Source organism: Trichosurus vulpecula, chromosome 5 (genome assembly GCF_011100635.1).
Source record: "Trichosurus vulpecula isolate mTriVul1 chromosome 5, mTriVul1.pri, whole genome shotgun sequence".
NCBI lineage: Eukaryota > Metazoa > Chordata > Mammalia > Diprotodontia > Phalangeridae > Trichosurus > Trichosurus vulpecula.
Window position 1 is genome coordinate 169,039,463 of NC_050577.1, and position 27,951 is coordinate 169,067,413.

The following is a 27,951-nucleotide window of genomic DNA, read 5'->3' on the forward strand; positions in this document are numbered from 1 at the left end:
GATGGCTCTCAATAGCTCATTGTTGAATAAACATAAATTACTTAGGAAAGAACTCCTATTTTAAAAACTTCTGGGAAAACTTGGCAGTAGTCTTGACAGAAATTAGACTTATATCATCTTGTGCCATGCCACACAGATTCAAAATGAATGTATAATCTAAATATTAAAGATACCTTTAAAAAAAATTAGAAGATCAGATTCATTCCATAATTGAGAAGTGGTCAAAGGATATGGACAGAGAGTTCTCGTAAGAAGTAATAGCCATTTGAAAGAATGTTCCAAATTACTAATAATAAGAGAAATATAAATCAAAATAACCCTGAGGTTTTACCTCACATTCAACAAACAATAAAAGCTGAGAATAGTTGATGGGGAAGGGTTATGAGAAGAAGGTTAGACCAAGGCATTGTTGGTGGAGCTATGAATCAGTACAACTGTTTTGGAAAGCAATATTGTTCAAGTAAAATGACTAAGGTGCCTATACTCTTTGACCCTGAAATTCATTATTAGACATATACCCCAAAGAAGTCATTCATAAGAAGAAAGTCTCCATATACACTAAAATATTTGTGGCAGTATGCATTTTTGTGATAGCAAAAAAACAAAAACAAAGTTGATGCCCATCTATTGGGAAATAGCTAAACAAATTGTGGTATGTAGATGGAATGGAGTAATACTGTATAGTTAGAAACTGAATTTGATGAACACAGAGAAACATGGAAAGACTCACATGAACTGATGGAGATTCAATAAGCGGAATCAAGAAAACAACATACAGAGTGACTACAATAATTCAACTGAAAAAAAAAACAACCAGAAAGCAATTGAAAGTGAATGTTGCAGAGTTTAAAATAACAGACATGGGTCTGAAAGAGAGATTTAAGAAGATACTTTTCCTCCTTAGCAGAGCAAGCAAGTCCATGGATGTGGAACATCACATATATTTTCAGACTTTTTCTATATATTATTTGATTTTGATGATTTCTTTCTCTTTTTCCTTAAAAAAAACCCAAACCTTTTTTATATGGGATGGGACAGTCTTTGTTGGGAGGATGGGGAGATATAAGGAGAAATTTAAGTATTAGTAAAACAAAAGTTAGGGGCAGAACTCCCTCTTTCTTGACTCCCTCAGTGGATAAAGTGACAGGCCTAGAATCAGAAAAACTTATCTTCCTCACTTCAAATCGGACCTCAGACACTTACTAGCTGTCTGGGTAAGTCATTTAACCTTGTTTGCCTCAGTTCCTCATCTGTAAAATGAGATGGAGAAGGAAATGACAAACCACTCCAGTTATCTTTGCCAGTAAAACTCCAAATGGGGTCACCTAGAGTTGGACATGACTGTAAAAAAATAACTGAACAAAAACAAAATAAAGATTATCAATAAAAATTTATTTAAAAATAGCTTCAACTAAAGATTTGTTGGTGAATGTAAGACAAGTTGGCTTCCTTTAGTAATACTTTTTAGTAGCATTTCCTTTATTAACAGATGTAATTTGTAAACAAAGGAACCTTGAAAAACAATAACAAGGCATTTTAATTACATTTCAGCAAAAGCACCTGGAAATTGAAAGAAGTACAAAATGGCTGAAAATGCTGAAAAGCTGGGAAAAATACAAGAATACAGAAAAGGTATTTAAATAACCTTAATAAACTTACCAATAAGTGCTGTTAACATTGCTTTCAGTCAAATAAAATAATTACTGATTTATTGTTGTAGGTTGTATTTGGATGTAGGAGTTGCTTCTCTTTCAGACTTATTACCTAGAATCTGTTCCTCAGCTTTTCAGTTCTGGAAAATCAGTTTTATCTGTTCATCATATGATGATCAGACTCTGGTGAACTGATTTATGATTGGCAGCTTTACAGGAGACTGATTTGTAAGCTAGGATATCCATTTATTGATTTATAGTTGTTTTATGTCTGTCTGTCTGTCTGTATGTATGTATTTTTGTATGCATATGGAGAGGGGTGTGGGAAGGGAGAAAGAGCCTATGCTTCTAAGCATTGATATATCAGAGAAATAAAATTACCTTCCCCATTTTCCCCCAAAGAAAAAAGAAATACAAAACCACTGTAACATATGCATAGTCATATGTTACAATTTATGACAATTAATGACATCCCAAAATTCTCAAATTGGTGACATCCAAAAATAATATGCCTCGTCTTGTTCTCTGAGGCCATTGGTAAAAGTATCTTTTCAGGGAAAGTGCCTTACTAGTGGCAATAACATCCATTTCTCCTTGACAGTGGGATCATAGATGGACAGTTTGAGGGACCTTAGATATCATCTTTTCCTTCCTTATGCCCTCTTTAAAAAAAAAAAAACCCAACAACAACAGATGAGGATACTGGGGCTCATAGAGGTTAAGTGATTTGTCCAAAGATCACACAGGTAGTAAAAAGTAGAGCTGGGATTGAAATCCCTTCCTCTGACAGCAGATTCCCTCTATCATACAAGCAGTCCTCTGAGACCATGGAGTTACAGCATCTTAAATAACCTTAAAGATAACTTGTGTAAACCTATGAAGAAGGGTGGTGATAAAATGACACTTATAGATATGTTCCTTACTCCTGTGCTGAATATATATGAACCAGAAAACTTACTTTATATTCGTTAGGTTCCATGGTAATTTGAAGGCATGATATGTTAATATTTGACATCATTTTTGTAGAACCATTGAACAGTTTCATATTAATTTCAGTCCTTTTTTACCCTATTATTGAAGGTAAAAGTTATGCCATGGACAGAGTTCTGGAAATTGAATCAGGAAGATGTGGATTTAAGTCCATAAAATGGGGATAACAATACCTTATTTCCTACCTTGTAGCATTGTTGTAAGGTTAAAATGAAGTAACATACAAAGCATATTGTAAACTGTAAGGCTCTATGTACTGTAACTATGTATCAGTTATTGTCACTTTAGTTCAACTGAAATACTTTACTGGTATTATAAATGTCTTTTTATCATTATGAATAATTTAAATATCTTCTTGATACACCGGAGGGAAATATTACCTCTTAGGTAATATTTATGGTTGTGAGGGAAATCATTTTGTAAAATATAAAGTGCTACATAATGAGCTATTGTAATTATTATGTTACAACTTGCAAAATGATTAGGAAGCAAGCAAAATGAAGAATATTGATTTATTTAGTGTTTGAGTATGCCTAAAATACTCTGGGGATTTAAAGATCACCTAGAAGGCATTACTTGAATAGATCCTCCATGGAGTATTTGTGGGAAAACATGAAGAATAATCACAGGATGAGAAGGCATGGGAGGAGGTCATTCTTTTTCTTTTGTTGGAGAGAGTATCTACACTGATTGAAATCATGTCTCTTGAAGGATTCAGAAATTCCAAAGTAGGTAAGTGTAGAAAGAAAGTATGAGCTCTACTATCTAGAATGGAAAAATGAAACAGCTAGAAAAACAAAAATATATGGCACCTTTGTGTTTTATGGTTTTTTAAATATGTGTTATTTATTTGGACATATTTCATAGGAAGTAAATGAAAGGTAGTAATTTGGTAGGACTCTTCCCTTGCACATTCTGTAGTGTTTTCTTTGAAAAGGTAGGATTCTTTCAGGAGAGAACTTGATAATCTGTACCTTTCCCTGATATGATATGAGAGCAAGCATAGGTTTGGAAAAGAGCAAAGAATAATATGAAAGGTGGTAGTGTGATTCTGATGGAGGAGATTGGAAAATAGAGCACCTGTGAGAAATTTGGATGGGCAATTATAATTTCAAGAAATAGTGAACATTTTTGGCAACCTGAATATTTGCGAGCGAAATCAAGTCTCATTAATAACTAAATCTGGGTTACGCAGTTGAACTGACCATTTTGCAATAACATCAAGGTCGTGAATTAAGTTCCTGTATCAGTCAGTTGACTTCATTTTATGTCCACAGACTTCACCCTCATCCCTTTTTAGCGCACCACCCCCGCCAAAAACTACTTATAGGTAGGTATAGGACATAAAAGGATGGCTTGGATAGTACATTTCCATCAATAAGTCATTCATCAAATACTACATTGCTTTATACGTCACAGGCACTATGCTATATAAACAACTACCACTTCTAGAAAAGGTAGCCCAAAACTCTCATTGAACTTTTAGTGAGTGGTGTCAGTTTCATAAGTGCTATACTATTATGACAGAGTTAAAACAAAAAAGGAAGTATCACGTAGACAAAGCTCCATGTCATGAAACTAAGAGCTGTGCAGCAGAGAATATTACTCAAGTGTGGGGTTATGGTTATGGGTATTGTGATTTTGACTTTGTGATTTTACTAGTATATTGGTATATTTATTCACTGGTATATATAATTAGAGTAATTCTGAGAAGAAACTCCCTCTACCAGTGTTGAATGGCACCTTCTTTGCAATTTCTGATCTTAGAGATTTGCATAGATCACTGAGAGTTTAAGTGACTTGCTTAGGGTTGCTGAACCATTATGTATCAGTGATGAAACTTGAACTCAGGTCTTCCCGGATTTAAGACCAGCTTACTATCCACTATGCCACAATACTTCGCTATCTTCCAGCAATCATGTTTTAAAGTATCAACAAAATGGCTATATGTGGCTAAACAAGGGGTCGCTAAAGTGTTTCCTGGCGTTCTCTCTCAAGAGATCTTATGTCATATTAACATATGTACAGGAGATATCGTGTTGGAAAAGATCCTTTAAGGCAGTATTTTGCTGTAAGTGATCAACAAATCATAAGCACAGTTTTCTCTCTTTATGCTGTTCAGTCAGTTATATGCCTGCAAATGTATGGTCTGTTATAGAATATCATTTGCATTCCTTCCTCATACCTTAATCAAAGATGCCTGTTATTTGTCAGTCCGTAAACATTTATTAAGTGCCTACTATGTACCAGGTATTGTGCTAAATAAAAGCTAGGGATACAAATATGAAAAAGATAGTCATCGCCCTCAGGGAACTTACAGTCTAATGGGAGAAGACAACACAAAAAAGAAAACTGAAAAGAATAGGGAGGGGAAGTACCTCAGAATAGATAGAGTCCCATTCAGAGGAGAGTGGCAGGTGGCAAATAAAGAAATGGCTGGCCTTTTAGCACTCTTTAAATGTATGCTGTGGGAGGAGCCTGCCTTCTAATCCTCTTATCAGAGGGGTGTAGGACATTGAGAATACTAATGAGGTGTGAGTACCAAGACTGATGCAATTGCATAGGTTGATGAGTTTATTGATAATAAGATTCCTGGTAGTATGATAAAGTCCAATTCATTTGCATTTCACTAATTCTCAAAGATCTTTTAGACATTAGAAAGTGTGCATATATATTATTATTGATATTTTCACACTTGCCTATTTTTTGGTAATAACATACCTGACTTTTAAAGGCATAAAACTGGGGAAAGCATTCTTTCTGCAGTTGTTAGCCATTATCATCAATCAATAAGTATTTATTTAGTGTCTACTGTATGCCAGTCACTGGGGATAGCCCTCCCCCAAAAGAATGAAACAATCCCAATTCACATTAAACTATAATGGAGGAGATAAGTACATATAAAAATACATGCTGAATAAATGTAAGTTTTATTTATATATATATATATATATATATATATATATATATATATATATATATATATACACACACACATATATACACACACACACACACACATACATATACGTATACATAATATATGTGTGTGTGTGTGTGTGTGTGTACACACACACATACAGAAAGAAGTTTGGGAGGGAAGGCACTAACAGTTGGGAGAATCAGGAGAGCATTCATACAGAAGATGGTTTCTTAAAGGAAGAGGGGGATTCTGTGAGGTAAAGATAAGGAGGTAATGTATTTCAGACATACCAATGAAAAAGCACAAAGAAAGGAGATGGAATGTCATGAGTGAGGAACTGAGAAAAGGCTGGATCATAGAGTGAAGGATAAGGAGTACATAATTTCCAATGAAACTGGCAAGGTTAGTTGGGCCAGCGTTGTGGTGGGTTTTATGTTTCATTCTAGAGACAATAGGAAGTCACCGGAGTTGATTGAATAGGGTAATCAGTACTTAAGGAAAATTACTTTGGTAGTAAATAGGTAGAATAGACTAGAATGGTGAGATACTTGAGGCGAGGAGACCAGTTAGTAGGCAGTAGTTCAGGGGAGAAGTGATAAGGACCTGGACTAAAATGGCAGATGTCCAGTGTAATGCTTGATTGACAGATGGATGCCATGTATATAGTGTTATTGCCAAATACTGTTTGAATAATAAATTATGATGATAGTATCAAACCCTGAAACACTTTAGTACCTCCTAAATGAGATCCATAGTCACTCAAGAGTTTGACCTAACTGTCCACATAGGAGAAACCAGATGGATAAAAAATGTTTATTATCTTGACTATGATACGCATTTGGATGGACAAACCATAGGTCTGGTCCATCAGTACATATATTTTGGGAAAGATGTTACATGTGGACAATGAACTGGGCTCAGGATTGAATGCTGGGAAGAAAGAAGATTGGATTGCCTTTGGGAAATCGTGCCGAGCTTTTAATGTAACCAAGCTTCTTTCTGAAACAAAGACCCATCAGTATCCTTAAACTGATATTATGACATTGAGTAGATCAACGGAAGAGGTGCATAGAGTTGTGGATAAACAATAAAATATTGCCAATTAGGAATTTTACAGAAAAAGTAATACAAAGGATGTCATCAGAGAGTTGTATATGTGGGAAAAGATTTGAAGTACTTACTTACACAGCAAGAGTGATAACTGTGAACTTCTCTTCATGCTCCGCTAGTATTTGCAGTGTAATTGAGGCAGTATAGTACAGTGGAAAGAGATAGCCTCTGAGATTTTTTTTTCCAACTCTGTATCTATGATCCTTTGAGCCTGTGAAATGTCAAGAGATCTTTGAGGAAAGCCTCTAGCAACTTTGGATATCCTGTGGGTGCTTTATAGCATAATACTGGCAGGAGTTCTAAGGGATGATCCATATATGTTTGCTGTAATAGGCATAACTGGAAGGAGTCTCTAAATTGATCAAATACAGCTCTATCAGTTTCATGGCTAATTTTTAATTAAGGTGTTTTCCATAAAGGCATCTGGTGGCACAGTGGATAGAGTCTGGAGTTAGGAAGATCTGAGTTCAAATATGGCTTCTGACACTTAGCTCTATAACCTTGTGAAATGGGGATGAGAGTGGCACCTACCTTGCAGAATTATCGTGAGGATCAAATGAGATAATATGTGTAAAAAGCACTTAGCACGTTGTTGCACATAGTAGGCCTTCTGTGAATGCTTATTCCTTTCTTTCTTCCTCTTAATTTAGAATTTCCCAAAATAAAGGTTGTTAGTATTACAAAAATATATTGGGATTTTAGACAGTTCATGTGATAACAGCTTTCATCTAGTTAGATTTCAGTTAATTATTAGATGTGATAATAGAAATGGAGGTCCAAAGGATAGTTAACACTTTCCATTTCTTTTGTAACATTAGTCATTTTGTTGTATAGTTATATATTGTTTATCTTTTTGTTAGAAGGCAATTCAGATGATGATAACTAAGTTTCAGTGTGCAAGTGTGCACCTTTGCTACAGTGTGTAAGACTTTTTAAAAATGTTTAAAATATGAATATTCTTCTGTTTTCTAGGTTCGTTATATGCAAAACTTGTTGCTATTTATAGTCCTCCCTTAGATTTGTGGTTAATGCAAAGGGTTTATGTATTCCAAAAGACACCTTATTTTTTATTACTACCCTATAATTTTGTCTGCAATTTCCTAGCATTCTAAGTGTTGTTCCACATTATATGAAGGTATGCTTCAAGGCAGTTAGTCCTTTTTAGCTTGTTATATCATAATTTTGGAGGTTTTTTCATCTCTTCTATGTTACCTGAGACTTGTCTATAATGACCATCTCTTTAAAAGCTAATATATCATTGTTAATGAGTTTGTGTGATGTTAAATAAATGGCACAGTTATGGCTAAGGATAATCTAGTTCAGAATTGAATCTAACTCAAAACATAGATGTTGGGCCTATATAATTGTTGAAAATTATGTTGTCTCTTATACTGATATGAAGTTTATCAAGTAATTTGCATTTTGTCTCAATAAAAAGATTGTATGAGGACCAGAAAAGGACAAGACAAATGACCATGCTTGGCACCTACACTTACAACTTCATAAACCATCTGTTATAATGTTCATAGGATTATGTAACTGTATTCTTCTTTACATATATATTTATGAAAATATCTATGTAAGCTGTAAAGAGGGACTCCATTAGCCTAACCTAATAGCAACTCAGACTAATGCATTCTCCATTAAGAAAGATTTTAATGGAACTATCTTCTTTGATATATAATTTTAAAACACTATTCTCTGTAATGATAGTAGCTTTAGGTGGTGTACATGTAGACTTATTTAGTGTGAGACATGATGCACTTTCTAAAAGAAATACCTCTTCTGATTCATCCTATAAACTGTAGTTTTAAAAAGTACTTTAAGAAAAAGAAGTTGCTATATTTCTCTTTTCCAAAAGAGATATATATTTTTTCTTACCAACTCTTTACTTACACAGTAATAATATAGTGAAATTAAGATGTCTTAAATATAAATGTAGGAGTGACTATTTAAACTTTTAGAGTACAAATTTTAATAATAGTTCCATTTGGGTTCTTTGAAAGTGACATATGTGTAACCTCATGGTGAGGAAAAGCCTATGTGTAGTCATATTTGTTTGGTGGTATAAAAATACTAGTCTTACAGTCAGAAAATGCAAGTTTGAGTTCTAGTTCATATAATTGTCATCTGTATAACTTTGGAGAAGTTATTTTATCCCTCTAAACCTCATTTCCTCATCTCTGAAACGAGAACAATTTTATTACCTAACAGGATTGTTGTAAGGAAAGCACCTTATACATCTTAAAATACATATAAATGTGAGTGGATATTTGTGTAGCATTGAATGAAGGGTTCTGTGGAAATGATCATTTGCCTTATGTTTTCACTTACTCAGTATTTTTTTTACCTGAGTTTTAATATTCAGTCAACAAGTGTCAAACATTTCAGCAAAACCAAGCGGACTAAAGTCTGAGAAACCAGTAAAGACAACAGAGGCAGTATAGTCCACCACTCCCCCATAACTATGCCAACAAAGACCTAGAGAGGTGACTGTATAATGTCACAATCAGGAAATCTAAAAAAAGTCAGAGTGAGTTATTTTTCTGGCTGAGATTGATATAGGAATACAGACTGAGGTATGTGGGCACTAGAGAACCAACCTAGTCAGACCTTGTGTGTACTACACAAAAAGTGACCAGAGATACAGCACAATTGGACCAGACAGTGTTTAGGAAGAAGTAACAGGAAGGAGCCAACTGATAACTCTATCACATTGATCCTAGAGTTAGGTTACAGATACATCATGGACTGCAGAAGGGACCTCTGCACCTGGGGGTGCCAGACCTTTGGCTCTACACTGGGGTAAGGAGAATGGTGGCTTGAAGGCAAGGAGCAAGAACAGAGTGAGTATCTGACCTTGTCCAGAGCTGTCCCTTAAGGTCCTTGAAGGATCCAGAACTCAGTACCCCAAGAAAGTAGCAGTAGGACCCAAGAGGCTGTAGCTCAGATCAAAAAAGACCTTGACATTCCTTCCAGAAAAGCCTGGATCCTGACCCTAACGCAGTCCCAATTTGGGAAATAATGATGGAAAAATGAGTGAATATAAAAAGACCGATAATAAAAGGCTTTGGTGGAGCCAGAGGATACACCAAGACACAAACCCAGAAGAAAAGAATAACTCCACAACTTCTACAAGCAAAGCCACAAGAAAAACATGGTTTGATTACAAGGTCAACTGGAATTTCTGGAAGGAATGAAGAGAGACTTTTAAAATTCTGTTGTAAATGAAATGAGATTTCTTGAGAAAAGAATTGGAAAAGAAATTAAAACACTAAAGGAAAGACTTGGAAAGAGTATTAATAACATAGTACAAGAGGCACAAAACCTTAATCAAGTAATAGACTACATGAAAATTCGAATGGAACTATGGAAGATAAGGGACTCTGCGATAAAAATCAATATTGAAAGTCAAATGACCGAATAAATAGAAGAAAATATAAAATAATTCATATAAAAACAGGTCAAGGAGAAAACAATCTAAGTATCATTGGATTACCTGAAAACCATGCAAACTCCTCTGCTCCCCAAACCTGAATACCATATTTCAAGAAAATAAATCAAGACATATTTGAAACCGAGGGAAAAGTAGAATAAGAGTTTACCAGTCAACTCCTGAAAGATATCTCAAAATGATAACTACCAGGAGTGTGAGAGCCAAAATTCAGAGTTTCTAGGTCAAAGGAAAAAAAAAGTTTCAAGCATCCAGAAACAGAGTTCAAGTATCAGGAAGCCACAATCCGAATTACACAAAGTTTGGCAGCTTCTACTGTAAAGAAGAGGAGCACTTTGGAATATTGATATTCTAAAAGACAAAAGATGGAAGCTCATAACCAAGAATAATTTATGCAGCAAAACTGACTACAATCCTACTCAGGGAAAATGAACTTTTAATGGAATAGGAGAATTCGAAGCATCCTCGATGAAAAGACCAAAGCTGAGTGGGATTTTAAAATACAAATGTGAGAATCAAAAGAAACATGATAAATAAAAGCAAACAATCACAAGGGACTAGAACAAGAAGTAATGTTTACCTTCTAATAAATGATAACAAGTGTCCCCTCAGAACTCTGATGACATTGCAGTCATGGGGGGAATTAAATAAGACACAGGGCCTGGGAATGATTTTGCTTTACTTTGATGAACTTAAAAGAAGAAAGGGAAGAGAAAGAAGAAGGAATACACTAGGGAAAAAAGGAGGGATAGGGGTGAGGCAACATGTCACATATTTAGAATGCACTGGTAGAAGACTGCAAACAAGGAGAATGGGATGGAGGGAACAGGCAACCTCATTTTCATCTGATATGGTCACAAAGGAGTAAAATACACACTTAAATTTTAATTAAATATATTTTAAACCTGCATTTAAGAGAGGGGAGAGGAAGGAATGAGAGGGAATATGGGTTTGGGGAAGGATTTGGGGAAGCAAAACAAATGCTAACCTTGAAGGGAGTTTTATAAAGAGGGGTTTAAAAGGAAAGAAAGAAAGGGTGAGAGTTTGTGACTTAACCCTGGTCAATTGAAAAAGAAGAGGGGCAGGGGAGCAGAAGCAGATTACATTGAACATAGGTCACTTGTGCACAGTATATCCAAAAAAGTTGTATGTAAACAAAACTTTTTAAGTTCCTCAGGGCACTGTTAACTAGCTTCATGAAGTAGTGCAGCCTTGTTTTGTTTAGTGTCATTTTGTAATCATGTTGTTAATGCTTGATATAGCCAGAACTGTCCAGGGCTGCAAAGTGCCTTGGTGATGTTGTTCAACTCATCATCCATTTAGAGCATCCTATTATGGTGTTACCATGGAACTAAGTGCTTAGTAGAGCAGTAGTTCAGGCAGCTTCTTCCAGATTTTGAGTTTGGCCCTAGCAACAAACTCAGTCTGCTTTCTAAGTACCACCCAAGTTAAGTATAGGAAGGCTCACTATCAGTAGACGGGCCATGTGCAGATGAATTCTTTGTCCCTGGCAGCAAAACAAAGAATCCAAGATGCTTGTTTGTCCTGTGCAACATACTTTGGTTTCTGCAGTGATGTTTACAGAGCTGTGAGAAAGGGGCAAGAGGGTCCAGTCATACTCCTAACCCTATTCTTTGTCCTAACTTCCCACACTGTTAGGAATAGAATTTTCTGAAGGAATGACGAAGACTCCCGAGGTAGATGAGGCAAGCTCATTTATTCTACAGTTCTTGCAAGAAGTAAGTGTGCTGCCTGAACAACACCACACATCAAAAGCAAAAGCTAGCCGTTTAAATCCTTGCCCTGAAATGCAAAGTCCCTCCCTCATTTCCTCATTGGCTGAGTTCTCTGAGGTGTACAACTTCCCCATATGCCTACTTCATATTTTCCCCTTCATCCATATATATCTGCATAGATCTCATGTGGGTTAAAATGAGCCTTAGCTCCTCCTGGGGAGGAGAAGCTAATATTCATGAAGCCATTAAGCATACATATCTCAGGTGTAGCTTACCCTTTGCTCAGCTTTTGACCACAGACCCGGTTGAAACTGGTTCTCCCCCTTTTTGAGAATTGTTTTAGCAAAAGGAGACTAGTCCTCTAAGAAAAAAAACCGCTTCCCTCCACCTGTGTGGAAACATATTTTTTTTCATTTTATAAACTCAGTTTATTGACCTTAATAATCTTTAAAGCATGACAAACAACCCAGAGGTGTGTTGGTAACTAATGTAGTACTAGTTTGTAGACATCTATGAAATCGAAGTCAAGGAATCTGGACTATCAGCAATGGGCGGGGCGGGGGTGGGGTGTAGTGGTGCTGTGGCAGATTTTTGAATGGAGTGGTGTGACAAGATAGAAGCAATGCTTTAGGAAGATTATACTGGCATCAGTTTGCAGAATAGATTTTAGCTGAGAGAAATAGAAGTCAAGAAAAATTTGTTAAACTTTTCTTACATGCCCGCTAAGTTACAAGGCACTCCAGGAAGTATTGGTGATGCAAAGACAAAAATGAAGCAGTCTCTGCCCTCAAGGAACTTGTCTTCCAGTTAGAAGTTTCTTACAGTTGTCAAGATGTGAAATAACAGGAACCTGAATATGGTTTGAGTAAGAGACAATGGAGAGGGATGAATACAATCAAGAGATGTTGCAAAGGCAGACCCATCAATAATAAGCATAGTCTAATATCCATTCTACTCCAAACCTTAAAGATAGAAATAAGGATCAGCTTAACCATCTGGAGAGGAAATGAATGTAACTAGTACATGTCCCTCAGACACTCAGATTCTCCCTGATTCACTTCAACAGTTGTTCTGAAGCTTTGATATCAAACTTCCCCCAGGAACAACAGCCACAGCCAGTGGCCAGAGAACAAGGAGGATTCATAGGATTTGTACTTTTTCTTTCTATTAATTTTACCACATTCTGAATGGCCATTCTCTTTTTCCTTTTCTTTCCATCACAAGTTAAAACAAAGGAAATCACTGTGGGAAAAAAGAAGAAAAAAGAAAGAAAGTGCAAATTGAATCATGTATTCTTCAGTGTCCTGAGTGGTTTGTTTTGTTTTTTTTGTTTTTTTTTTGAAACATAATTTTTTTTTTTTTATATCTCACAGCACCATCACCCTTTCATGGCTACATCCTCCTCCCTTCTCCATATTGACTCTTTGGTCAGTCAGTTCAACTCTACATTGCCTTCTTCTCATGTCTCTTGCCCCTTTATTCTATTATCTGCCTTTTTGGTATCATTCCCACCTTCTACTGCCTTTGTACTTCTTCCTCGAGGTTCATGTTATTCATGTCATATTATAGACAATTTATATTCACCATAATTGGCCACATTGCCCTCTGGGTAACCCATATTAAGTCTTTTCAGATACTGTGGTATTCCATGACTTGCAGCCTTATAGAATTGTGAGAATATGGTTTCCAAAAATATGAACTTTAGTTTTACATGCACATATTAGATTTTAACAAATGCTTTTGGAATTGATAAGTCTTAAATATTATTAGTTCAGTGACTTAAGACATAAAACTTGAATTTAACTACTTTTAATTTAACTGTTTTAAGCTTTTAAATTTGTGAAGAAATTTTATGAGGAGAATGCAGAAGTTGAGGAAGGCTCATTTCTGGTCGATTTAAAAGGCATAGAAGTTGACAGTAATGTGTGTCAGATTTCACTTCTAAAACAATGGCTCTTCTTTTCTTCTACACATTAAGTGCTGATGTTATAGGGAGAGGATGGACTTGTATTTTCATTGATATAGGGAATTCCTATTTGAGGAAACTCCTTCTGTACCAATTGTAGTTCGTTTATGCCTTCTCTGTAACTTACAGTTTTGAATATTGCTGAAGTACTGAAAGGTGCAGTGACTTTCTTGGGTTGCCTCCCCCCGTGTATGTGTCATAGGGGAAATTCCAACCCAGGTTTTCCTAGCTTCAGGTTGGTTCACTGTCCACTGTGCCATGGCTGTCCTTACTTTTCTTAATATTTATCCATAATTAAGATCATTTTTTGGTACACAGATGGAATGAATAAAGAAAAAAGCGAAGTTTTCCTTAATTACCTGGCCAAGAATTAGAAGAGAAGGGAAATGAAGAAAGTGCTTAAAGATATTGTATATATCTAAATGAGATTTTCTGAAGTAGGATTAACTGAGCTGTCAGTGATGAAAAATAACAGAAAATAGAGAAATACAGAATATGCATAATATTTTTGATGAGGAAGAAAAATAACATAATTGGAAGACTAATAGAACAGAAGTTAGGAAATACAGCTGCTGTATTGATTTACTTTGTGTGCTGTGTGATCTCTGATTTTTTACCACCTCTCTGAGATTCAGGTTTTTCATCTTTAAAATGAGAAAGTGGGATTGGATGACCTAGGATCCCTTCTAACTGTGAAAGTTTATAATTCTATTTTATAGTTACTAATGGTGGCCCTGTGAACCTGCCTCCAAGGACAGGTTGGTTTGTTTTTCTGTCTAGTTAAAGCATGTCTGGGACTAGAAAGAAGTATATAAAAACATGTTCAATGAGTTGGTTGTTGATATTGTAAATAACCAATAAAAAGTTTTGCATTCTGAATTTAGGAAAAATTCTAGACTTTTGCACTTTGTAAAATTTAATTTCTTTTCTTTTAATTAGTTTCATAGGAGGATTTACAAAGGAATTCCACTTCAGCTCAGAGGTGAAGTCTGGTCTTTACTACTTGAGATTCCTAAAATGAAAGAAGAAACAAGAGACCTTTATAATGTGAGTATATTAAATCAGTCTTAATTAAATTAAAAAGTTCAAAAATTTTTCATTTTAGATATTAAAAGCCTTCCCCCAAAACTAAAGAAAAACTCTATGTGGATTTTTTTGCCATATTTAATATGTGTCTCCTGGATTTCAGACAAAAGCTTTAGTAATTTTTTCTGATTTCATTGAATCAGTAGCCAAAGCTCTTTCACTACAGGTAGTTTACAGTGGTAAATCAATATTGAGGCATATATTTAGGGGGAAAAGTCACCAAAAATGGCTATATGAAGCTGTGATATTAAAAAATATTTTCTGAAGTATGGAAAAGTAGTTTAATAGAACTCTATCATTATTTGTTTTGATTTACATGGCCATTTTCTTTTTCAGCATAGAAGTTAGAGGTTCCCTCTAACCCACTTTCTCTAGTTTAACTTTTATAACTCCTTAATTAAACCATGGATTGATATTCAAAATATTCTTTTCTACTTAATCTGACTTGGTGAATAAAATTTCCTTTATCATATTCCAGGAAACTCCTTTTGAAACACAAGTTATATACCTTGTCTTGAAAGACAGTAGGCCCATGGGTACTTTAGCCAAGTGTTATGTAAAAACAGTACAATATCAAAGTATCTCAAAAATCACAGGTTTAGAAAGCAACCTTTTTGATAAATGACATCATATAGAATACATTTAATAGAAACATAAAGGAGAAAAGTGAAACATTTTTGAAGTTGAGACCCAAAATCCCTTGCTAAAGGGAATTGTGAAGTGAAATGCCAGTTCAGCATTCTTGGTTCACTCTATAATATTTATATAGTAATTCATCAAGATTTAAATTAGGAAGCCCTAAAAGTTACAGTTATTCTAATTTAGAGAACTGTTCATATTTGTATAACCTCAGGGTGTGTTGTTGTTTAGTCATTGAGTTGTGTCTGACTCTTTGTGACTTCATGGACCATACTATCCCTGCTGTTTTCTTGGCAAAGATACTGAAACAGTTTGCCATTTCCTTCTCCAGTGGATTAAAACAAAGCTTAAGTGACTTGTCGAGGGTCAAGCATCTAGTAATTGTCTGAGATCAGATTTGAACTAAGGTCTTCCTGACTCCAGGCTCACAGTTCTGTTCACTAAGGCATCTAGCTCTCTCATAACCTCAGGATACTGAAACTAAATTTCTAAAAACCTTTAATTGGTAGTGAGCATCTAAGTAGATATTTTCTACGTTTAATGTCAGGCTATCTTTCAAATTTCAGATATTTTAATTTTTTAAACTGATAATTGGTTTGTTTTTTATTATTTATTTAAGAACTAACTCTCAAAATTAAAATATGCCTCAGAATAAAACAGATGTTACATTTAATTATAGGTAGAAGAATTACAGTTCATGTGCTTACTTGTATATTCCTGTCAATAAGGCCAAAAGATGTTTAATTGGCAACATAAATAGAAATTATTAATTCTTTCCATAAAGCAACATAGCTTAAGTAATATATATCCTTATTTTTCTGCTTTACGTTTTATTCATCACGAAAGAGCTGGTGGTACAATAATGCAGCGTATTTTTCTTAATTTGCTTGAAGCAGTTCGAAGTATTGGACCTACAGTATACAATTCTAGAATTTCTGTATTATAATATAAACAGAATATATAGTGAATTGTAATGAAGGGAGAAAAAGTAGTTCTGTAGCTAGCATGGTAGTGAGTAAAACTGTGCTTTTCAGTTACACTTTTGCTGACTTCATGTAATGGCAAGCAAAGGGAGACTTTTTTCTGTTTTTTCTTTTGGAGTGCTTCTCAGCCCTAAGGCAATCAAGTGCCATTGATTGAGTCTTGCCTTTGTTTGAATCAAGAGTCCTTGATTGAAAACAGTATATATTCTGAAGTTAGCCTTTTGCTTTGGGGCTCACTCATTGGAAGAGTGTTCATGTGATTTGGCCAGATGAGACTCTGGGTAGCCATTAAGAAGCCACCTGGCTTTGAAAACCCAGGTGTTGGTGCTTCTCTCTCTCTCTGGTAACTCTATGTATTGCTGTAGTCAGACAGTTAGAAGTGTGTCTTTTGATTTGTGTTATTTTTTCTGTTTGTAATTTCTAATTGTATTTGCTCTGAAGTTCAGGGTGCTTTTTCCCCTGAACTAAGTGAATGATAAATGTTTAATTAAAGTGCGATCGTAACTCCTGAAATAGCTATCTTTCCTTAGTAAAGCAGATCTGAGAACCTGCACTAGCAGCCAGTGTGGTTACTCTCACTCCTCATCTGAAGCTTAAATTCTTGAATTTGACTAATATAAGACAACATAACTAAGCTGGTATTGGGAAAAAATTTTTTTCCTTGATTTTTTGAAATGCGAACTGTAATAACGACCAATAGAGACAAGTAATGAATCATAGAGTAAATTTTTTTTAATTTAAAGTTCAAAAAATATTAAAAACCTTAGGAGTTAACAAAGTAGAACCAAATGAATTTTTTTGAATTGCAAAAATGTATCTGCTTTGCATGTTCCAAGCCTAGGACTTTTTCTTTCCTTTTTTAAAGTTATAGTTGACATGTAAATAGTTCTGGTTCTGCTGACTTCACTTTGCACCACTTCTTAAAGTTTTTTTTTAGCTACTCCTCTACAAAAGTTTTTGTTTCCAACACTACTTCCCTCTTCTTCCCCTCTGAGCTCCCAACTCGGTATGTAACACTCCAGGCATTCCCTCTATAAAAAGGAATGCAATGTAGCTTATATTGCTTTTCGTTTGAGTTTCAAAAAGAAAACTTTCTTTTCTTCAATCCTAAATTGTTTATCTAGATCATGTGTGCACTTGATTCCCAATCCGAGAAAACTTAATCCTCGGGATTTCTTAGGCATATTTCCTTACAAAAAATATTCATTGAGCACCTACTATAAGCAGTTATCATTAGGTAACATTGATTTTTAAAAAAAAAGGCCATACCTTAAATACAGAGCTTTTACATTTATGCCTGTTAAATGTAGTTTCTTTGATTTTATTTTATGTTTGCAAGATAATTTTGGCCTTTTCACATATTTTATTTTTATAACACTTAGATTTCCTTCTGTATCCCTTTGAGACATATTTTTAAACAAATAATTTTTTAAAAAAGAAAAAATGAGGAAGAGGAAGAAGGGGGGAAAATCAATAAGTATATTGATCAAAACATTGGAAAAAATCTGACATATTCAGTGTTTTGTACCCAAGAACCTCTTCCCCATTCTCTGCAAAAGAGTGTCGGGGAGGTGTCTTCTCATATCTCTTCTTTGAATCCAAGCTTGTATTTTTTCAAATTCTGCAGCATTCATTTTCAGTTGTTTTATGGCTACATTTACTTTTTTTACTCTCTCTCTCTGTACACACACACACACGCACACACACACACGCACGCACACACAGAGTTTTCCTTGTTCTTACTTCACTTTGCATCAGTTCATGTAAGTCCTTGCTCCTCTTTATTCACAATTGTCATAGTTGCTTAATATTCCATTTTATCCTTGTACCACAATTTATTTAGTCATTTCCCAATCCATGGACATTGTTGCTACACCAAAAAGTGCTGCTATAAATATTAAGATACACATAGATCTTTCTTTTTGTCAAAGATATCCTGGGATAGTATATATCTAACTGTGGAATCTCTTGAGTCAGAGGGTATGGACATTTTAGTCACTTTATTTAAATAATTAACAAATTATTTTCCAAAATGATTGTACTAATTCACAATCTCACCAACAGTGCTTTAATTAATGGGGCTTTTTTTTCACAGTCCATCATTGATTACATCTATTTTTTGTCATCTTTGTCAATTTGCTTAGTATAAGGTGAAAAATCAGGGTTGTTCCCATGTACGTTTTTCTCATTATTAATGATTTGGAGTATTCTTTCATATGATTGTTAACAGTTTGTACATCTTATGAGAACATAATTTTGAATCTTGATTATATTATTCTTCATCTTAACCATCCCTTCCAGCTTTGTATCCCTTGCAGATTTTATAAGTATGTGTTCATTTAAGCCATTGATAAAAATTATTTGATTGTGCAGTGCTAAGGTAGTGTGAATGGTCCAGTGTGTTTTATGGAACTTACAGCAAAACATTTTGAGTTAGTATTATTGTACATTAACAACGTTTGCATACGTGAGTCTACTTAAAGCTCACATTTCTCCATCTTATCCATGAGGATGTCATTAGAGACTTTGTCAAATGCCTGCCAAAATAGTAATATACTGTATCAACAGATTCGGCTATCTACTAATCTAGTAATCCTGTCTAAAAAAAGAATTGTTAATTTGTCACTACTTGTTCCCTGTCACTTCCATATCTGACTAATTCTCTTTCTTTTTCATGCTCATACATGTACCTGTTGATAATTTCCTTTTGTCTCAAGTGCTTTCTCTGACTCCCATCATTTTCTACTTCTATTTTCTCTGTGTGTGTCATACTTTCTCCAGGAGAATATCCATTTCCTTATAGGTCTCATAGGTTCATAGATTTAGAGGTGAAAAGGAATTTAGAGACCATCTGGTTCTCTCATTTTACAGATGAGGAAATTGAAACTTAGGTTAGGCGACATAAGCATTGTCACATAGGTAGCCAGTGTCAGAGGTGGAGTTTTAACTGAGGTCTTCTTCCTGACCCAAGTCCAGTACTCTGTCACTGTGCCACCCTGCCTCTTTCATTCTTGATTTTTGTATTTTTAGTACCTACCACAGTATTCTGCATGTAGTGCAGTGTAGTTAACTACTGGCAATGCCTCCTCCGGCTTCTAAGATGAAATTATCAGCAAGGCTAGTAAAGCATTTATCAAGTGATCTACTTTTTTATTGGAACCAGATTTTTTTTTGCAGATGTCAAGATTGTAGAAATATCTCATCAATACTGTATGCTGCCTTTTTGATGTTTTGCCAATTGATCTTAGGAAAGCATCATCCATGTCCTTTTTCTGGCTGTCCTGTCATATGTCTTACAAAAAAATAACAACTATTCCTGTCTCAAATATTTTCTCCTTCTTACCGTCTTTAGACATTTTTTTTAAACAAAGTACATCCTTCCATCATCGGGCTGGTTTTGAGTCCTAGCTTAATAGGTCTTGATGATACTTCTACAATCATATTTATCTTCTTGTGCTAACATTTCACTTTCACTTTATTCCCTTAAACCCTCTTTTGTTTGTTGTTTACCTAGGTATCATAGGCTATAAATATTGGTCTTGACCTAATTCTTTATTATTTTTACCTGAGGAGTACTCTGCATTACATCCGTTGTTACGGTGCTTTACATGGCATACCTGTTGTACTTCATAGTATGTGGTTTTATCAGAACATTTTTTTTCCTCCCCTTCAAATTATAGTTTCAGTTTACCAGATTGGTTTGAGAAATGGGCCAAAGCCATCCTTTCCAGTATTTACGAGTTATACATCATCCTTTTTATGTAAGTTATCACAATAATAACCAAAATTGCTTCACCTGTGACCTAAGTAGTCAGCTGCTCAAGAAACTGATAGGGACATCAGTTAACACCAAATAAATAATTTTTGGACTAATAAAAAGTTCATTTTATTGTTTCTTATGAAATTTCTTAAAACTTTGGAGACTTTTCTTTAAAATTGCATGATTGTTCCTTTTCTTTTTCAGAAACTAAAACATAGAGCACGAGGTTGTTCGCCTGATATCAGACAAATTGATCTCGATGTCAACCGCACATATAGGGACCATATTATGTTTAGAGATAGATATGGTGTGAAGTAAGTAAATCTGAATATTGTGTAATATGAGTTAGAATCTGTAAAAAGACTTATTATAGTATATTTTACTTCGAACCTGAGTCCTTAAAGGGTCTCCTGTAGTACTTACCATTGGATAATGGTTTTTAATTTTCCAATTTGAGAACATTTAAAGCCTTGTCATTTGAAACTGAAACTTAAGTGTCTGATTTAATTTACTACTCTACTCACTTATTAAGTAATAAGAGATTAGTAAAAAAAAATAATAATTTTTGATCTGAGTATTCTCATATGTGTAAGATAGCTTTTTTAGGATGAAATTACTTTTGAAATACCTTTTGAGGATTGTGCTAATGCCACATATCTCTAAATTATAATGGAACTCTAGAGGCCTTAAGGCTAAAGAAAATTAGTCTACAGCATAAAAAAAATCCTGAGACAAGAAAATAAGAATGATCATTTTCATAGGCTCAATCTTAGTATTGTGTTATACTTGCTATTCTCAGAGAAGTAATTTCTGTGAGAGGCAGCGTAATATTAAAAAAAAAATCACACAACTTGGAGTCAGAAGACTTGAGTTCAAATTCTGACTCTGCCACTTATTAGCAACGTGACCTGGCAAATTACTTGACTTAACCCAGCCCAATCTCATTTTACTCGTCTGTAAGATGAGAGTAATTATACTTAGACTGTCTACATCATAGGACTTTCTATGAGGATCAAATGACATAATGTATATAAAGTATTTTATAAAGCTTTAAATTTCATATAAATACCTGTGGTACAGTTTGGCATAGTTATAAAAGTACTCTTTCCAGTTTCTCTTGAAAGAATCAGTTGTATTGAAGTAGTTTTAAATACGATAGGTAAGGAGTTGCTAAAAACTGCTGCCGAGATCCCTGTGTGAATTTTTCCATCAGAATGTAACATGTCTAATTTTATACAGTCAAGTTTTGTACTTGAACCCACTTGTAACCATATAGTTTTACCTGATAGGGCTATGTAAGAGGGAATCTGTTTCATAACAAATTAACTTTATTTTTTAAATTAAAAAAAATTCAGTAACTAAATTGTGTTTCATATAATTGTTCTTTTACCTCTAGGCAACAATCCTTATTCCACGTTCTAGCTGCATATTCTATTTATAATACGGTAAGTTGTTCATTTTGTACATGGTTCCATGTTTTATCTTTTTTTCCCTTATCATGTTGAGAATTAAGATTAAAACTTTTCCAAATAAAACTGATCCCTGAACTCAGACCCAGATTTCTCTGCTGTCTCTCTTAGTGTTCAATAGGATGTCTATTCCGATAGTGAAATTTTAAATCAGACTGCACTGTTTGGTCATAATACCATTACATTTTGTAGTTTGGAGAATTAGAGTTGATCCCCATTAGGTTCACTTTATTTCCTTCAGGAAAGAAATCTTTCTCAGGTTTTAAAGTTGTCCCATGTTTTAAAGAGTCACATGTTGGTTGAAGATTAACTAGGGAGGAATAGACTAAGAGTAAGGATGGGAATTGTCATTTTAAATTGTATGGGTTCATGTCTTGGTATTGGAGTGAATTTTATTTAGGAAACAAATTGTCTAGTTGGTGCATTTTCAGTTGAAATTTTCAAACAATGTGTTTAAAGAGCAATGTCTCATCTGAATATTATTCAGTTGTTTTTTTCCTGATTACTATGTCAGTGCCAAGAGTATTGTGATAAGAAGACTAAGATTCTACTTAGGTTATTATGTGAACCAATTTTTCTGTTCCATAAACTGTATCCTTAACCCTGTGGCAAGTGTGAGCGGGTGAAAAGATGTAAATGTATCAGGAAAAATCCATTTCCTCTCTTAAAAATATAATTCGGAAGTATGTACCCTTCTAATTTGTAGTCAGTAATTTCAGATTTGGAAAACTACACATTAAAGCAAATTGAGTATCTAAAGTTGAAATTTCAGTTTAGATTTCCTACCATTTGCTCATAGTATCATTCACCTTATCACCAGACTTTTAGGAGAGTCAGAGAGTTTAACCCCATTGTGTTTAGTCCATTCAGAAAAGAAAACTGGTTATATTTTTAATATGTATATTCTCCAAGCATTCCCACCTTTTAATTGTGGAGGTGTCATTGATGTCATTTGGGATTTCAGGTCTAAGAAAATTTTAAAAGCAAACCAGTGCACAAATTCAGTGCTAGGAAGAGATTTTTGCTGTAGTATTTTGATATAGCTCTTCTATTGAGGCAAGTCCAGATGACCACTTGCCATTTTATGTATTGAGATGATTAAGTATATCAGTTTTTATTTATTGTTCAGACTTGGTTCTTTTTGATTTTGCTTATCTCTTTTTATAGCTAAGTTGTTTTTAAGGGAGCTATTTTGATTTTCTGATTTCTAATTTTGGCTTATTCAGCGGGATCTAATAGAGAGCATGTTGTACAGGAGTGATAAGTTCTATCGTTGATCTGCCACTTATCCTCTCTGATCCTAAGTTTGCTCATTTGCAAAAATGAGATTAAACAATCAGTTATTCATGTCCCATCAAACCCAGTGATTCTGTGGTGTTATTTAAGACCTAGATGTGGTACCTGCCTTGAGTATTATTAACTTTGAAAGTGAAGAGTCTGAGGTCAACATGTGTCCTGGCAGACCACATATTCTTGGATTTGGGCATAGTAGTATTTGTTATTGTCCATCTATAATTTGGGGTCCTGGAATCTGCCCAGATTCTTGCTTCCGGAACAAGAGACTCCTAAATGTTGTCACCTCAGTCTCCACTCTCAACAAAACAGATAATAGGATTTATGGTATGAGGAAAAGAGCACTTTACTTGGAATCACAGGACATGAGTTCAAATCCAAGGCTCTGCTACTTATGATATATGTAATCATGCATAATAATGACAAAAATAAAAACTCACTTATATATAACTTTAAGGATTGCAAAGTACTTTATGTTTATTATCTCATTTGATCCTCACAACAACATTCTGAAGTAGATGCTATTATTCCTAGTTTAGACAAGTCATTTAAGCTCTCCAGGCCTTAGTTTCTTCATCTGTAAGATGAAAGTGTTGAATTAGGTGACCTCTACAATCCCTTCCCTCTCTAGCTTTGTGATTTTATAACCTGGGAAATGTGTCCCACATAAATAGCTCCACCTGAAGAGTTAATGGAAGAAGACTTTCTCCTAGTGATTATTAAATTCATTAAAATATTAGTCATATATACAAATAAAGATGAAAATTATCCATAAGGCCTTTCCATTTGGACTTCTGGAGTGCCATAGTTGGGTTCTTTATGGCCCTTCACGGATCTTGAAATTCCCCTTTCACTGGTTTATGGGAATACATGTAGACTTTTCTTAAGAAGGAGATTACAAATGTAATAACCCACACACTTTTTTACTTTTCCTGTTCTTGGGCTAGGATGGAACTAGACTAGTTTCTGAAATGGGAAGACAGGATGCTATTTGAACTTTTATCACTAAATGGGTGACTACATGCTTTTTGTAAAAACAATAGATGAATGCTCCCCACAGTGTGGAAGCTGTGTAAATAGTTGTTGACTGACTGGATTCAAGGGAATTAGCAACTAGGATAAATTGTAATGCTGTGGAGTAATGATTATGTCAGAAATTCAAAGGAAAAGAAACACTATAAACATTTATCATACAAGAAAAAAAATGAGAACTGTGTTGAACTAATAGTAGAACTATTGATTTCTGAGGTCATAAAGAAAAAAAAAGAAAACCAAAGCTATATTTGGAGGACAAAATGGTGGGATAGTAAAACATAGAGTGGTGGTTAAACAGAGGTGATACAACATGAGGTAGTAGAAAGGGCGCTGAAGTCATGTTCAAAGAGCTTGTGTTTGCATTCCAGGCCATTTACTAAAGGTGTCAGTTTGAGTAAGTCATTTTACTCTTTGGCCTCAGTTTACTCATCTGCAAAATGAAAGGGTTAGACTCCACGAGGAGAGCTCTGTTATATGGTACGGTAGATGAAGTGCTGGGTCTGGAGTCAAGAAGACTTCTTAATAAGTTCAAATCTAGCTTCAGGGACTTACTAGCTATGTGACCCCTTGCAAGTCACTTAACCTTGTTTGCCTCGGTTTCCTCATCTGTAAAATGAGCTGGAGAAAGTAATGGCAAACCCCTCCAGCATCTCTGCCAAGAAAACCCCAGTGGGGTCCCAGAGTTGGATTGAAAAACAACTGAACAACAACCACCACAAAATGAGAAGGTTGGACTACATGACCTCCAAAGTCCGTTCTCTCTGTAAATCCTTTGACCATATAAACATAGACATGTAGGACTTTACAATCTATGCACAGTATTGGATTTGTTTCCAAGATCATTCTGCTCTATGTAATATATGGTGGGATACTATACATACATACATACATACATACATACATAGTATGTGTGAATACACACACACATGCATGCACACACATTCTCAACAGTACAACTGTACAGGAAATAAAGGAAGGTGCCAAATGCTTCCAGTCATATCTAGTTTAGTATTTTATGTTGACCAAAGATTTTGGATTGGACTTGTGAAAGTATTCATTTTCTCTTAACATGAAATACTTTGGTAAAAAATCCTTTGGATATTTGATGTTAACTTGTTTTTATTCACTTAACATTCAGGAAGTTGGATACTGTCAGGGAATGAGCCAGATCACTGCTTTGCTCCTTATGTATATGAATGAAGAAGATGCCTTCTGGGCTCTGGTGAAGCTACTTTCAGGCCCCAAATATGCCATGCATGGTAAGAAAAGCTAATATTTTACAGTTTAAAAAAGATATTAAAAGCTTTTTAAAACTTTGAAGAATCTTAGTAACATAAAGCGAAAGACTTTAAAAATGAATCGCTGAAAAAATTTCCAGAGGAAAATTTTTTAAAAATTATTGGGCAATGTGAGGAGAGTTTACTTTTTTTAACTGGAATTTTGAAGATAAATTTTCTTTAAAAATTTTTTCTTAAAAAAAGAATAAAATTGCATTTTATTGAATATAAATTTATGCTATAAATGGATTCCTACACCCAATTTTATTAATTTCTGGCTTGTTTGAAATTGCAGAGCTTAATAAGTAAATTTTTTTCCTAGAGGCAAATTATGACACTTAGATGTTTTAAAATAAGGTTAGTACTTCAGTTAAATATGGTTAGATACTGTTACCCCATAAAGCTTAATTTTAATTTAAATTGCCATTTATATTTGACAGTTTTTATAAAATACTAGCAGTATGTTCTCTTTTTTTCATCCTTAATATATGATTTTAAGCAACTTATCCCATTTTTTATAACCTTTTCCTTACATCTGTTAAACCATGTACAATCTGATTTTGACCCACTTAGGTTGTGATTTGTTCTTGGAAGTACATATTATATGTGTGTCATGGTTTTCCCTCCACCTGGTAAAAATGGGTCATACCATATTTAAAATTTTTATTTTAATAATAAATTGCTTCTGAATGGATCTTTAGAACACAAAAAGCACTTCTTAAAATTAGAAATTGAAATTCTAGTGGGTTAGATTCATCCCATGAAACTTCTGAGGCAGATAAATTAAGTAACATTAAATATAAATAATTTGTATTTTATTATAAATTTCCATTTCCTACTTCTGTTTACATTATGCCACTGTTTTCCAATGGCTTATGAGAAGTAAGCCCTATTTGTCGAGAAGTGAAACTTTTTCAGTGGAAGAACACTTAATAAGAAGACTTAGATGCTAATATCAGCTTACACCAACTCTTGGAATCACAGTAAAACATCTATCTGACCTTGAACTCAAAATTGATATTTGAACTTTATACTGGGGGTGGGGGGGCTGTATAACGCATACACAGACACACTGTTGTTGTTTAGTCGTTTAAGTCATGTCCAACTCTTTGTGACCTCATTTGGGATTTTCTTGGCAAAGACACTGGAGTGGTTTGCCATTTCCTTCTCCAGATCATTTTGCAGATGAGGAAACTGAGGCAAACAGGATTAAGTGACTTATCCAGGGTCACACAGTTAGAGTGTCTGAGGCAAGATTTGAACTCACAAAAATGAGTTTTGTTGCCTGCCTCCCTATTGTCTCTTGCCTTATACTGAATTCTATGATATGAACACTAAGCTTGAGCATATGAGAAGAATCCCCCTCCTAGTTCTTTTTAGAGGTAGAATATTATAGGAGCAACATATTACATATCAGGTTAGACAATTTTTTTTGACAAGTTAGCTTTGTGTTGTTTTTTTCCTCCTATTTTAAAAACTTGTTTATTATGTCTTTCAGGGTGTGGGGGTTATGCTAGAAAATGTAGGTGTTGTAAAAATCAAAATATATTAAGAATATTTTACTTTTTAAAAATCTTTATTTTGATATATCATGTGAACAGATGGCGTTGCTGGTGTATTCTGAATTACCACTGACTTTGGTGTTGGTAACAGATGTGAAAAAAATGCCCAGTTCTGAGAAATGATATTTCACTTAAACATGCATGGTAGCTTATTCACCAATTAATGCTACCAGGGTTTTTTTTACAAGTTAATATTAACTACCTCAGTAATTTTTTTTATGCTGTAGTTAAAGATATTTTTGCTGGTACTTCTGTACTTGAAGGTATCTATTTCCAGGTCTGCTAATAAAACTTTGAAATGTATGTTAACTCAGTTTTATGTTGCATATGTAAAAATGATTTTGCTATGAATTTGTACTGAATGTGATAGCTCAGTAAATATTTTTAAATTACTAATACTGGGATATCAAAGAAAAAAATAAAATTTCTGTTTTCTCAGTCTATATAAGCCTGTTGGTTGGTCTCCCTGCTTCAAATCTCTCCCCTCTCCAATCTCTCCTTCACTCAGTTGTCAAATTGATGTGAATACGGGTCTGACCATATCACCACCACCTCTCCTACTTCAGTAAACTCTAGTGCTTGTAGGATGAAATATAAAATCTCCTCTTAGACTTTGGCAGACTTTCATAACTTGACCTTTTTTTGCATTTCCGATCTTCTTACTCCCCTTGCACATACTCTTTGATCCAGTGAGGTGGTATTGCTTCCTTGCTGTTCCTCACTCATGACAAGCTATGTCCTGATTCTGAGCATTTTCACTGATCATGCCTGGAATTTTCTTTCTCCTCATCTCTGCCTCCTGATTTCCCAGGCTTCCTTCAGCTTACTTTGCGATAATTAAGTTGTAGTGTTGATTAGAAAACAAATTTAACATGCCTTCTAGTCCTTTGCTAAATTTCATAGACTGGGACTGGTCTCTTAGAAAGTAATGAATTTTTAAAACCCTAAGTTTTAGAATTTTTCAAAAATGTATAAATGTATAAAAATGGCTCTGAATAGTTCATGATTCCTACTCT

General features: G+C 34.5%; 1 protein-coding gene across 3 annotated transcripts in view; it reads left to right on the forward strand.

The window, feature by feature from the left end:
- USP6NL (USP6 N-terminal like) overlaps positions 1 to 27,951 on the forward strand; it is a 221,286-nt gene that overhangs the window by 160,161 nt on the left and 33,174 nt on the right. For all 3 annotated transcript variants that reach the window (XM_036760376.1, XM_036760378.1, XM_036760377.1), the window contains exons 6-10: positions 1,552 to 1,632; positions 14,771 to 14,878; positions 20,504 to 20,613; positions 21,696 to 21,744; positions 25,235 to 25,355. In XM_036760376.1, coding sequence (XP_036616271.1) covers positions 1,552 to 1,632; positions 14,771 to 14,878; positions 20,504 to 20,613; positions 21,696 to 21,744; positions 25,235 to 25,355 — 469 coding nt within the window. The remainder of the gene's footprint in view (positions 1 to 1,551; positions 1,633 to 14,770; positions 14,879 to 20,503; positions 20,614 to 21,695; positions 21,745 to 25,234; positions 25,356 to 27,951) is intronic.